This window comes from Mobula birostris, chromosome 1 (genome assembly GCF_030028105.1).
Source record: "Mobula birostris isolate sMobBir1 chromosome 1, sMobBir1.hap1, whole genome shotgun sequence".
Lineage (NCBI taxonomy): Eukaryota > Metazoa > Chordata > Chondrichthyes > Myliobatiformes > Myliobatidae > Mobula > Mobula birostris.
Window position 1 is genome coordinate 93096666 of NC_092370.1, and position 14855 is coordinate 93111520.

The following is a 14855-nucleotide window of genomic DNA, read 5'->3' on the forward strand; positions in this document are numbered from 1 at the left end:
CTTTTCTAAAAGGTCTAGCTAGAAGTGAGGTGCATGGAGATTTTATAAAGTTCATGAAGTACAGATGCTGAATGGAAAATAAACCTTCCATGTATGTAACAGAAAAAAAAATACACACAAGATTAATTTTAAAATAATCACAGATCCTGAAACGGAAAGCATACTGACCATACACTGGAGTTTTCCCAGGAAGCACTACCACCACCAGCTGAAGTCCTGCATAGGTATTCTTCAGATGCCTGAACATTGGTTCAACACTGTCTGCACCTTGTGCATATTTACAAAAACAAGGTTGACCTTGTATCGGCATGCCAGCATCTCTAGATATCTTCCTTAATTGATCTGTGAAAGCTCTTAAGAAAAACGATACAATTGGTTGTTCAAGCTTTCCAGCCATCATTTTTGAAATGCATGTCATAAAATATCTGAGTGTTAGAACACCAAGTCAGCATATTTGATCTTAAATACTTTGATTTTGCTTCAGTCCTGCACAGAAGAGATATTAACACCAGAGCAAGAAGATTTGGCATGCTTCACTGACTAAGCTCTTGGGCTAATTCCTGACTGCATACTGTCACTGTATACCACATAAGTACTTTATATTACCAAAAAAAAAGGAGGGGAAGAGTTGGTTTGGCAGAAATAGATGGAATGAAGGGCATATTAATTTCAAGAAGTCTTAAATTCTCCTTCCATCTCTCTTAAAGCTTCTAATTTTGTTGCCTAGTGACTGCAATTATGTCCTTGCCTCATATCTATGCAACAGTTGCAACATGGGCCATTAGGACACAATTAAGAGCAAACACCTTGTCTGAAAGCTTGCTTAAGTCAGGGTCATCATCATCAGGTGCCATGCCCAGTTTCAGCTTTGACTGCCATGGCCCACGCACTCCTGTTTTGGGTCAAGTGGATCAATTCACTGGTATTCATTTCCAGTTCTCTGGTTGCTGTCTCCATCATCATTTGTCTTTGTCTTCCTCTTGCTTTCTTCCCTTCAATCATTCCCATAATTACCTTGCATTTTAACTCCTCTTTCCTAATCACATGCCCAATGAAGTTATGTTGCCTTTTCATGATCTCATGCATTATTTCTCTTTTTGTGTTTGCTCTGTTCATGGCATGCATTCATTAGATATTCGTTTCGTCCATGATATTCTTTGCATCCTCTTCAAAAACCACATCTCTGCTGCTACAATTCGTTTCATGTTACTAGATATTGTCCCAACATTCTGAGCCATATAACATAACTGGATTAAGTCAGGGTACAAAGTTTGAACCCCAGCTCCCAAATCCTTTGCTGTACGTAGTGTACGCCTCACAAATTACAAGTTTTACTTAGAACCACAGAACACTACAGCGCAGAAAAACAGGCCATTCAGCCCTCCTAGTCTGTGCTGAACCTTTATTCCACTAGTTCCATTGACCCGCACCCAGTCCATAACCCTCCAGACTTCTCCCATCCATGTATCTATCCAATTTATTCTTATAACTTAAGAGTGAGCCTGCATTTACCACGTCAGATGGCAGCTCATTCCACACTCCCACCACTCTGAGTGAAGTTGTTCCCCCTAATGTTACCCCTACATCTTTCCCCTTTCACCCTAAAGCCGTGTCCTCTCTTGACTCTGTCTCTTCCCCTCATTATTTTGTAAACCTCTATCAAATCTCCCCTCATTCTTCTACACTCCAAGGAATAAAGTCCTCACCTGTTCAATCTTTCCCTGTAACTCAACTCCTCAAGACCCGGCAACATCCTAGTAAATCTTCTCTGCACACTTTCAATCTTACTGGTATCCTTCCTATAGTTAGGTGACCAGAACTGCAGAACTTGTATAAAATATGTATAACTCTTTACCAATTACATATAACCTACTTCAACATTTAGGTGGAAGCTCTCTCCACCACCTAGCCTCAGATGGATTCTCACCTTGTATTTATTAATCTAATAGAAAGATGTGTAACAACATTCAAGTGTCCATATTGCTGTTCTGTTTAACTTTATGCATTTAAGTTACAAATGCTGTGGATTAACAATATTTCTTACTTGAGTGTGTCTTCTCTGCACTGCCTCTGTGGAGCGAAACAGGCAATGGCCCAAACTTTGACTTCAATGCCTGTATGAAATTGTTTACCTCGCATATCCCATACACCTTGAATGGGAGTAGCAATTGTCTTGTTCTGCAACAAATAAAAATTAGAAAGCAATATAAATATCAGGATTATTTCAAAGCAACGGTATACATTATTTTAAGGAATTGCAACCATGAGCATTTTTGTTCTCAACCTTTTAACTGGGAAGGTTCAAATACAATATACAAGTAATTAATTTCAATTAAAAACAAATTTACAAAACAGGCGAAGAATAGAAGTTCAACTTGACAGCAATGTATACAATATATTATTATTATTCCAGCAGCTAATTTTTGTGATCTAGATGATTTCATAACTAATCTCTAAACAATTGTTATAATACATGCAGGTTAATGATTTATGAAATTGATCACAAATTATTTTCTGGCAAAACTGCTTAGCATTATAACATTCTCTCTGGTGCATTATACCATTAACACTTATTATATAACATTCTCTCTCGTTCCTTATACCTTTAACACAAAGTGTGAGTGAAAATATAGGGAAGTCATACCAGGAAGACATTTTCCAAGGACACAGAAGGAAGCTTTGTTACAAAAGCTGGCACATTCATATCACACATGTACTGAACTGAATATATTGCTTCAAGATTAATATCTTATTTTCAAAGTTACGAGAGAAAACAAGCTAATTTAACAATATAGAAGTCCATACCCGACCACCATACAACAAGGAAGGTGCCTGAAGAACTCGACCTGGAACATCCGTCATGTCATCTCTCACTCCTATTCCAAATTCCCGAACATATGGATCAGCATTAAAGCTAGCACTTTTCATCTGAAAGGAAAAATAATATTGGAAAGGAGTGTGCAAAATGTTTTAAACGTAAAGTTAGAAATATCTTAGGCCTGCCAAAGGACTAATCAATAAAAACTTAATTGTTATATAAATGGAATGTTAATATTCATGAGTAGTAGGTATTGCTGGAAAGAAAGCATTTATTGTCTATTCTAATTCCCTCAAGTGATGGCAATTACCCATCTTCTCAAACAACTCCAGTCCTACTAGTGTTATCCTTCCCAGAATAATGCTGAGTAGAGTTCAATCCACACTTGATTTCTGCAAAGCAAATCTACCTAAATAATGACAGCAAATACAGTACACTAGATTGGAAAAATGTACAAGTGATCACTGCTTCACCTTGAAGGATTGTTTGGGTTCCTAGATTGTAAACACAAGAAAAAAGGACAGGCCACCTAGCCCCTCAAGACTTTCCTGCTATTCAATCAGTGAACTACTCCAGGTTTCAACTCCACTCCTGTGCCACAGCCCCAAGTACTCAGAGTCTCAATTTTTCAAAATTTACCTGCCACTGTTTTAAATACATCTAATCATCTTATCTCCACAAACTTCTGCAGTAGGGGAATCCAGGGGCTCTACTAATGTGGTACAGGTTTCTTCTGCCATCCGAAGGTAGAGCGTTCCTACGAAACGGTTCATAAAGCAGAATGTCGTAAACTGAAGAAGCAATTACCATTTATTTATATGGGAAAAATTTGTAAGCGTTCGCAGACCCAAAAAAAACCTACCAAAACATGCCAAATAACACATAAAACTTAAAATAACAGCAACAAATAGTAAAAGCAGGAATGATATGATAAATACACAGCCTATATAAAGTAGAAATACTTTTCTACAATCATTGCCACACTATTCTCCGTAGCGAAAATCTCACGCAAGCGCTCTCGCAGAAACTCTCTCTCCAGTAACCTTTAAGCTATGAAGCTGCCAAATCATACCAAATAACACATAAAAATACACAGCCTATATAAAGTAGAAATAATGTATGTACAGTGTAGTATCACTTTCTGGATTTGGGAAGACAGCACCGAGCACACTGATGATGGTGTGTTAGGCTGAGTCATTGGAGGTTGGGGTGGTGCAGTGGTCCCCAACCTCCAGGCCGCCAACCGATACCGATCCGCGAAGCATACAGTGGTGCAGCGGTAGCCGGGACGCACGCAGCACATCTTTAAGAAAAAGGCCGAAATAAACAAGCTAATTAATTAGGTGCCGCCCAGCACATAAATGTCAGCCCAGATCAGAGGCGATGCAATTGGCAATCACCTCTAATCTGGGCCAACATTTACGTGCCAGGCGGCACCTAATTAATTAGCTTGTTTATTTCGGCTTTTCGCTTAAAGGTGTGTTGGGTGCGTCCCGGCTACCGCTGCATTCTCCGCAGCAATGTATCAGTCCGCAGCCTGGGGGTTGGAGTGGTGGGACGCTGGGGTGTCATCTCGTCGTTGCTTGATTCCATCAGGGCAGGCAGGTCATCTTCTTCAATGTCTGCCTGCCCCGATGTCAAAGGTCGAAGTTCGTCATCTGCTGTGGAAGGCTTGAAAAATGACAGTATGCTTGATTGCTTAGCCTCGCGCATTTTTCTACCATACAGTTCTTTGTAAGCACCCAAACCATCATGCAAATATGCCCTAAACCTATGTACCCTTTTAAAATTAAAAGTCATACTTTTCTGCAATCACTGCAGCGAAAATCTCATGCAATTGCTTCACGTTCAGTTCCTGGACGACTTCACTTTTGGTCCGTTCGCTACTGCATTTGGTTTCGATTGTTATCCTTTCCTCTTCCAATTGCATCAGCTCTTCATCTATCTGTTCTTGGTCATGGGATGCCAAAACCTCTTCAACATCATCTTCGTCAACTTCCACAAGCCAAACTCACTTTGTCCTTACTTCGCAAACAACAGGAATTCTGCAGATGCTGGAAATTCAAGCAACACACATCAAAGTTGCTGGTGAACGTAGCAGGCCAGGCAGCATCTCTAGGAAGAGGCGCAGTCTCCGTTTCAGGCCGAGACCCTTCGTCAGGACTAACTGAAGGAAGAGTGAGTAAGGAATTTGAAAGTTGGAGGGGGAGGGGGAGATCCAAAATGATAGGAGAAGACAGGAGGGGGAGGGATGGAGCCAAGAGCTGGACAGGTGATAGGCAAAAGGGATACGAGAGGATCATGGGACAGGAGGTCCGGGAAGAAAGACGGGGGGGGGGGGGGGAACCAGAGGATGGGCAAGGGGTATATTCAGAGGGACAGAGGGAGAAAAAGGAGAGTGAGAGAAAGAATGTGTGTATAAAAATAAGTAACAGATGGGGTACGAGGGGGAGGTGGGGCATTAGTGGAAGTTAGAGAAGTCGATGTTCATGCCATCAGGTTGGAGGCTACCCAGACGGAATATAAGGTGTTGTTCCTCCAACCTGAGTGTGGTTTCATCTTTACAGTAGAGGAGGCCGTGGATAGACATGTCAGAATGGGAATGGGATGTGGAATTAAAATGTGTGGCCACTGGGAGATCCTGCTTTCTCTGGCGGACAGAGCGTAGGTGTTCAGCAAAGTGGTCTCCCAGTCTGCGTCGGGTCTCGCCAATATATAAAAGGCCACATCACTGCGGAATGCAGGGGGGGAGAGGGAAAGATGTGCTTAACTTCCGTAACTTCCGCCACCTCCAACGGGCTCCGTAACTTCCGCCACCTCCAACGGGATCCCACCACTAAGCACATCTTTCCCTCCCCCCTCTCTCTGCATTCCGCAGGGATCACTCCCTACGCGACTCCCTTGTCCATTCGTCCCCCCATCCCTCCTCACTGATCTCCCTCCTGGCACTTATCCGTGTAAGCGGAACAAGTGCTACACATGCCCTTACACTTCTTCCCTTACCACCATTCAGGGCCCCAAACAGTCCTTCCAAGTGAGGCAACACTTCACCTGTGAGTCGGCTGGGGTGATATACTGCGCCCGGTGCTCCCAATGTGGCCTTTTATATATTGGCGAGACCCGACGCAGACTGGGAGACCGCTTTGCTGAACACCTATGCTCCGTCCGCCAGAGAAAGCAGGATCTCCCAGTGGCACACATTTTAATTCCACATCCCATTCCCATTCTGACATGTCTATCCACGGCCTCCTCTACTGTAAAGATGAAGCCACACTCGGGTTGGAGGAACAACACCTTATATTCCGTCTGGGTAGCCTCCAACCTGATGGCATGAACATTGACTTCTCTAACTTCCGCTAGGCCCCACCTCCCCCTCGTACCCCATCTGTTACTTATTTTTATGCACACATTCTTTCTCTCACTCTCCTTTTTCTCCCTCTGTCCCTTTGAATATACCCCTTCCCCATCCTCTGGTTCCCCCTTCCCCGTCTTTCTTCCCGGACCTCCTGTCCCATGATCCTCTCGTATCCCTTTTGCCTATCACCTGTCCAACTCTTGGCTCCATCCCTCCCCCTCCTGTCTTCTCCTATCATTTTGGATCTCCCCCTCCAACTTTCAAATCTCTTACTCACTCTTCCTTCAGTTAGTCCTGACGAAGGGTCTCGGCCCGAAACGGCGACTGCGCCTCTTCCTAGAGATGCTGCCTGGCCTGCTGTGTTCACCAGCAACTTTGATGTGTGTTGCTTGTCCTTACTTCGTTCATCACGATCGAAATGCTTAATTATGTCTAGTTTTACACTAAGTGTAACACCCTTACGAGCTCTTTTAGGCTTTTCCGATACCTTAGAGCTCATCTTGCTAACGGCTGCTCAAAGGCACGTGTTTAAGCAATGCCGGCGAGAATGCAGTTCCAGGGGAGGAGCTTGGCTGCTCGGGGTGCGCGCTGCCTTTTTTTGTAACAGTGAAAACACCTTCTGTTAGCAAAAACAGGTAACAATGTAGGTCTTTTGTAACAGCGAGGTTTCGTAAAGCGAACGTTTGAAAAGCGGGGAACACCTGTATCTGTTTAGGGAAATCAGTAATCATGTTGGCTTTAATTGATTAGTACCTATGTACCCTCATTAAGACTCTCCCACTAGGGGAAGCTTAGCAATATTGACCCTACCATAACACACCAGGACCTTCTGCATTTCAGTAAGATCATCCCTCATTCTAAATTTCCTGGAATACATAACCAACACATTAAGCCTCTTTTAATTATCATCCCAGGAATTAGCCAGGTGAATTTACATTGGATGGACTCCAACGCTACATCTTTTCTTAACTGTGCACAGTGCTCCAGGTAATGGCCTCACCAACAAACTGCACATTGGTAACAAAACTTGCCCACTTCTAAACTGTAACCCACTTGCAACAAAGTCCAATATGCAAATTGCCTTAACTACTGGCTGCACTGGCACAATACACCAAGCAGTCTCCATTCAGAATAATCTGCCTTTTGCTACCTCTTACTGAAGGTCATGATCTCAAACATTACCACATTAAACTCCATTTGTCAATCAAGTTCTCACCCATTTAATCAATGCATCTTCAATTCATTGCTGAGCTGCAATACCGTCAGCACAACATTCTCTTGTGGCCCTTTTAATGTCATCGGCAAACTTCAATACCTTGCATTCTCCTACCTATTTTTGACAGGTCTGAAGACTAAGAGTATGGTTATCAAACGCATCAGGTTCATTTCCACCTACAAACCATTTTATTTAAAGGGGTTTGTTTCGTTCCTCCATGCTCTACATGACTGCTGTGCTGTCAGGATGATCTCATGCTTCAGTCATCAGGTAGATTCTCAGGAACAGAATTCTCACTTAGGAATCCACACAAATTAAGTGCAATCAGTGAAAAATTGGCTATAACCACAAGCAGTCCTTGGCTTACCAGAACACACTGGGCAAAATGGAAAATATTTTTATCTATCTGTTATTAACACATGCAACAAACATGATTGCTCATTTTTCACCGTTAATGGGATTAAAACATCAACTCTAGCTGTTTTTAAAATTGGGAAAATAAACTAAACAGGGTTGTTATCAGGGGTGACTTCAACGTCCCTAATATTGATTGACACCTCAGTGCAAACGGTTTCAATGGACAGGCCAAACTGGATCTGGTACTAGGCATGAACTTAATCAGGTGTGTGAGCATTTCAGAGACAGTGACCACAACTTACTGACCTTTACCACAGCCGTGAACAGAGACAGGAGCAGGTGGTATGAGAAAATATTTATGGGGAAGAGTGAATTATGATGCTATTAGGCAGGAATCTCAGAGCAGCAATTGACAGCCAATGAACTTTACGGAAATTCACAACCAAAATGAGGTTTCCTAGGATTCTGGATAGATTTGTCCCATTGAAGTAAGGATGGTAGGGTGAAGGAAGCATGATTCAAGAGATCCAAGGGATGTAGAACATCTAGTCAAGAAAAAAAGAAAGCAAGCAGCAAGGAAGGAAGAATTAGACAGGGTTGTTGGGAGTAACAAAGTAGCCAGGGAGGAGCCTAAGGATAGATTTAGGAGAGTGAGAAGAAGACATAAGCTAAAAGAGACTTTGGTGGGTAGGCTTAAGGAAAGCCCCAGGCGTTCTACACAAACGTGAAGAACAGGAATAAAGGTAGGACTAATCAAGGATAAATGTGCCTGGAGTCAGAGGAGATGGGAGAGATCCATAATGAGTACTTTGCTTCAGTTTTCACCAGTGAAAGGGATCCTGACAAACACGAGGGCAGCGTAGAGCCGGTTGATATGCCAGAAGATATTGACATTAAGAGCATATGCTAGTACATTTGAATAGTTAAGTCCCTGGGACTGGACAGGATATACATTGTTACTGTGAAAAATGAGGGAAGAGATTGCTTCGTTCAAGAAAGGTATTAGGGATGTCAGTGGTGGGCAGGTATTGGAGAGGATTTTTAGAGGCAGGATTTATGAGCATTTGGAAAAAGAGACTGATTACGGATCTTCAACGTGGCTTTGTGAGGAGCAGGACATGCCTCATAAGTTTGACTGAATTATTTGAGGAAGTGACAAAACATATATAGTTGCAAAAGAACAGTTGTGAACCCTTTGCAGTTAGCTGGTTTTCTGAATTACTCATAAAATATGGTCTGATCTTCATCCAAGTCACAATAGTAGACAAACACAATCTGCCTAAACTAATAACTCACAAATAATTGTACTACTTCTCATCAATACTGAGCATACCATTTAAACAATCACAGTCTAGGTTTGAAAAAGTATGTAAACCTCTAGAGTAATGCCTTCGACAAAAGATATTTGGACTAAACAATGAGATGAGATTGGAGGTGTGGGTTGTAGAGGTGCTCTGTCCTATGAAAAAGACACACAAAGTCAGGTTACTGACAGAGCCTGCTCTTCTCAAGAAAGATCTGCTTATGTGCACCATGCCTCGATCAAAACAATTTTCAGAGGGCCTTAGCAGAAATGTATGAAGCTAGAAAAGGCTACAAAAACATTTATAAAGACCTGAATGTTCATCAGCACAGAGCAAGAGAAATTGTCTGCAAATGAAGGAAACTCCTTACTGTTGCTACTCTCCCTAGTAGTGGGCATTGTGCAAAGATTACGCCAAGAACACAACGTGCAATACTGAAGGAGGTGAAAAAGAACCCAAGGGTAATAGCAAAAGACCTGGAGAAATCTCTAGAACTTGCTAAAGTCTCTGTTCATGTGCCCACTATAAGTAAAGCACTGAACAAGAATGGTGTTCATGGAAGGACACCACAGAGGAAACTACTGCTCTCAAAAAAAAAATTGCTGCACATCTCAGGTTTGCAAAAGAGCACCTGGATATTCCAAAATGCTTCTGGGACAATGTTCTGTGGACAGATGGGACAAAAGTTGAACTCTGTCTTGCCGTTAGTTTGGAGGGAAAAGGGCACTGCACATCAATACCAAACCTCATCCCAACTGTGAAGCACGGTGGAAAAAGCACCATAGGTTGGGGCTGCTTTGATACCTCAAGGCATGAACAGCTTGCAATTGTTGAGGAAACAACAAATTCAAAATTGTATCATCACTTTTTACAGGTGAGTGTCAGAATACCAGACCATCAGCTGAAACTTAATAGAAGTTGGATGGCGCAACAAGACAATGCTCCAAAACACAAGAGTAAAACAACAACAGAATGATTTAAAAATAAGAAAATTTGTGTTTTGGAATGGCCAAGTCAGAGTCCAGACCTTAACCCAACTGACATGCTGTAGCATTACCTGAAGAGGTCTGTTCATGCAAGGCATTTCAGAAATATTGATGAACTGAAACAGTATGGAGGAATGGTCTGAGATTTCTCCTTGCCAATGTGCAACTCTGATCAGCAGCTACAGGATAACTGGTGGAGATTACTGCTGCTAAAGGAGGTTCGACCAGTTATTAAGTACAAGTTTCACGTACTTCTCTAGCTGGACTGTGAATCATTAAACAATGTGTTCAATAAAGGTGTGAAAAATATAATTTTTTGTTATTAGTTTAGGTAGATCTATTACTGTGACTTAGATGAAGATCAGACACATTTTATGAGTAATTAATGTACAAAACCAGATAACTGCAAAGGGTTCACAAACTATTTTTGAAACTATAGATGATGACAGAGCAGTGGATGTGTGTATATGGATTTCAGTAAGGTATTTGACAAGGTTCACCATGGCAGGTTCATTCAGAAAGCCAGGGGACATGATACACATGGATTCAATATTGGCTTGCCAACAGAAGGCAGATTGTACTAGTAAATGGAGCGTATTCTGCCTGGAGGTCAGTCACCAATGGTATATCATAAGTATCTGTTCTGGGACCTCTGCCTTTTGTGATTTTTATAAATTACTTAGTTTAGGAAGTGTAAAGATGGGTTATTAAGTATATGGATGACACAAAGACTGGAGGTGCTGTGGATAGTTGAGAAGGTTGTTGTACCTTACAACAGGACATTGATAGAATGCAAAGCTGGGCTAAGAAATAGCAGATGGAGTTCATGGATGGAGTCAAATGCTTCATCTGGAAGTGCATCAACGACGTTCTCCCCTAGAAGTCGGTCAGGGTCTTCCCAAACCAGAAACCCTGGATTAATCATTCTGTGTGAGCAGCACTTACCGCGCCACACAGAACTTACGCTGCCAGCTATCAGGAGCTCAAGAAAAGCAACTAAGGTCCGCGCAAAGCTATCAAGGCTGCGAAACAATAATACTGGGACAACATTGAGTCAAGATTCACAACGAATAGCACACGTGACTTGTGGCGAGGGTTGCATACCATCACAGACTTCAAAGCCAAACCTAATGGTGCCGCCAACATCATGACCTCTCTCCCAGATAAGTTCAATCACTTTTATGCACAGTTCAATGTCGCTAACTCTTAAGCATCCAAGCAAAGCCACCGCTACAACCTGCAACCTGGTCATCTGAGGCTGAGGCCACTGAATCCACCATTGTCCCTGTACCAGAAAAGACCAAGGTAACATGCCTGGACGACTGCCGTCCTGTCGCACTCACCTCAATAATAAGCAAATGCTTTGAGAGCCTCGTCAAGGCCTACATCTGCAGCATGCTACCACCTAAACTGGACCCCCTTACAATTTGCCTGCTGACACAATCGATTGACAGATGACACAACAGCCACTGCTCTACATACCTGGAGAAGAAGGATGCTTATGTGAGAATGCTGTTTTTGGACTATAGTTCGGCATTCAACACCATAATTCCATCCAGGCTCGACAGGAAGCTCGGAGACCTCAGCGTTGACCCTGCCTTGTGCAGCTGGATCCTGGCCTTCTTGTCAGATTGCCGGCAGGTGGTAGGAGTGGGTTCTCTCACCTCCATCCCTGACTCTCAACACAGGAGCCCCTCACAGCTGTGTACTAAATCCCCTTCTTTACTCCCTGTATACCCATGACTGTGTCACCACCCACAGCTCTCATCTGCTAATTAAGTTTGCTGATGACACTACATTGATTGGCCTACAGGGAAGAAGTCATCTCTCTGACACAGTGGTGTCAAGGAAACAACCTCTCCCTCAGTGTCGCAAAAACAAAGGAGCTGCTTGTGCATTACAGAAGGAATGGAGACGGGCTAACCCCTACTGACATCAATGAATCTGGGGTTAAGAGGGTAAGCAGCTTTAAGTTCCTTGGCATCCACATCACCGAGGACCTCACGTGGTCTGTGCACACCAGCTGTGTGGTGAAAAAAGCACAACAGTGCCTCTTTCACCTCAGACGGTTGAGGAAGTTTGGTATGGGCCCCCAAATCCTAAGAACTTCCTGCAGGGGCACAATTGAGAGCATCCTGACTGGCTGCATCACTGCCTGGTATGAGAACTGTACCCCACTTAATCGCAGGACTCTGCAGAGAGTGGTGCGGACAGCCCATCGCATCTGTAGTTGTGAACTTCCCATGATTCAGGACATTTACAAGGACAGGTGTGTAAAAAGGCCCCGTCATATCATTGGGGACCCAAGTCACTCCGACCACAATCTATTCTAGCTGCTACCATCCGGAAAACAGTACCGCAGCATAAAAGCCAGGATCAATAGGCTCCCGAACAGCTTCTTCCACCAGGCCATCACAGTGATCAACTCACACTGATTTGAGTGTACTCCATATTACATTGACTGTTCTATTTATTATAAATTACAAACGTGTGTATTACATATTACCATGATTGCACATTTAGACTGAGGCATAATGCAAAGATTTTTACTCATGTATGTGAAGGATGTAAGAAATAAAGTCAATTCAATCGAGAAAAAGTGTGAAGTGATTCACTTTAGAAGGCTGAATTTGAAGGCAGAATAAAGGATTAACAGCAGGATTCTTAACAGTATGGAGGAACAGAGTGATCTTGGGGTCCATATCCATCGAATCCTCAAAGTTACAGTGCCAGTGATAGGGTGGTTAAGAAGGCCCTTGTTACTTGACTGACTGAGTTCAAGAACCACAAGGTAATGTTGCCGTTGTATAAGACTCTGGTTAGGCCACAATTGGAATACAGGTTTCCCCCGCCATCCGAAGGTAGAGCATTCCTATGAAACGGTTCATAAGCCAGAATGTCGTAAAGCGAAGAAGCAATTAGCATTTATTTATATGGGAAAAACTTGTCAGCGTTCGCAGACCCAAAAATAACCTACCAAATCATGCCAAATAACACATAAAACCTAAAATAACAGTAACATATAGTAAAAGCAGAAATGATATGATAAATACACAGCTGATATAAAGTAGAAATACTTTTCCACAATCATTGCCTGAACCGTTCTCTGTAGCGAAAATCTCACGCAAGCACCGTCGGCAAAAGCACGGCACAAACGCTCTCCAGTAACCTTTAAGCTACGAAGCTGCCAAATCATACCAAATAACATGTAAAAATACACAGGCCATATGAAGTAGAAATAATGTATGTACAGTGTAGTATCACTTACGGGAATCTGGAAAGCGCAGAGCACACTGATGGTGGTGTGTTAGGCTGAGTTGTTGGAGGTTCGGGTGGTGCAGTGGCCCCCACCCTCCAGGCAGCGACCGATATCGATCCGTGAAGCATGCAGCAGTAGCTGGGAGGCACACAGCACATCTTTAAGAAAAAAGCCAAAATAAACATGCTAATTAATTAGGTGCCGCCCGGCACGTAATTGTCCGCCCAGATGCCGATTGCATTGCCTCTGATCTGGGCCGACAATTACGTGCCGGGCAGCACCTAATTAATTAACTTGTTTATTTTGGCTTTTTTCTTAAAGATGTGCTGTGTGCCTCCTGGCTACCGCTGCATTCTCCATGAATCGGTATCTGTCCGTGGCGTGGGGGTTGGGGTGGTGGGACACTGGGGTGTCATCTCGTCATCTGTTTCCATTACAGCAGGCAGCTCATCTTCTCCTATGACTGCCCGCCTCAATGTCGAAGGGCGAAGTTCGTCGTCTGCTGCGGCTGATGTGGAAAGCTTGCTTGACTGCTGTGCCTCGCGCATTTTTCTATCATACAGTTCTTTGTAAGCACTCAAACCATCCTGCAACTATCCCCTAAACCAACGTACTCTTTCAAAATTAAAGTCGTACTTTATCATTACTCATTCGGTTTCAATTGTTATCCTTTCCTCTTCCAATTGCATCAGCTCTTCATCTATCAGTTCTTGGTCATGGGATGACAAAACCTCTTCAACATCATCTTTGTCAGCTTCCACAAGCCAAACTCACTTAGTCCTTACTTCGTTCACCACGATCAAAACGCTTAATTATGTCTAGTTTTACGCTAAGTGCAACACCCTTACGAGCTCTTTCAGGCTTTTCTGATACTTTATAACTCGTCTTGCAAACGGTTGCTCACAGGCATGTGTTTAAGCAATGCCGGCGAGATTGCAGTTATGAATCCAGGGAAGAGCGGCTGCTCGGGGCGCACGCTGCCTTTTATCGCGCGCTGATTTTTTTTGCGCGCTGCCTTTCTTCGTAACAGTGAAAATACCTTCTGTTAGTGAAAACAGAGTACTAATGTAGGTTTTTTGTAAAGCGAACGTTCAAAAAGTGGGGGACACCTGTACTGTGTTCAGTCTGGTTGCCTCATTATAGAAAAGTTGTGGATGCTTTAGAGAGGATGCAGAAATTTACCTGGATTAGAAAGTCTGTCTTATGAGGAAAGTCTGCACAATCTAGAGCTTTTCTCTTTGGAGAGGAGAATAAGAGGTGACTTCATAGAGGTGTACAATGATAAGAAGCAAAGATCGAGTGGACAGCCAGAGCCATTTTTCACCCACGACAGGATGGCTATCACAAAGGGGAATAACATTAAGGTTTTGGGAGCAAAGTATGGGTAGATGTGTCAGAGGTAGTTTTTTTTTCATTTACAGAGTGTGATACATGCATGGGATGTGTTGCCAGATATGGTGGTAGAGGTAGATACATTAGGGGCATTTAAGATCCTTAGATAGGGCCATGGATGAACGAAAAATAGATAGCAATATGAGAGAGAAGGGTTAGGTTGATCTT

General features: G+C 43.0%; 1 protein-coding gene across 1 annotated transcript in view; it reads right to left on the minus strand.

Moving 5' to 3' along the window:
* ago2 (argonaute RISC catalytic component 2) overlaps positions 1 to 14855 on the minus strand; it is a 90364-nt gene that overhangs the window by 30361 nt on the left and 45148 nt on the right. Inside the window, exons 10-12 of the mRNA XM_072259372.1 lie at positions 2806 to 2928; positions 2045 to 2178; positions 169 to 353 (exon numbers count right to left, since the gene is read on the minus strand). Coding sequence (XP_072115473.1) covers positions 169 to 353; positions 2045 to 2178; positions 2806 to 2928 — 442 coding nt within the window. The remainder of the gene's footprint in view (positions 1 to 168; positions 354 to 2044; positions 2179 to 2805; positions 2929 to 14855) is intronic.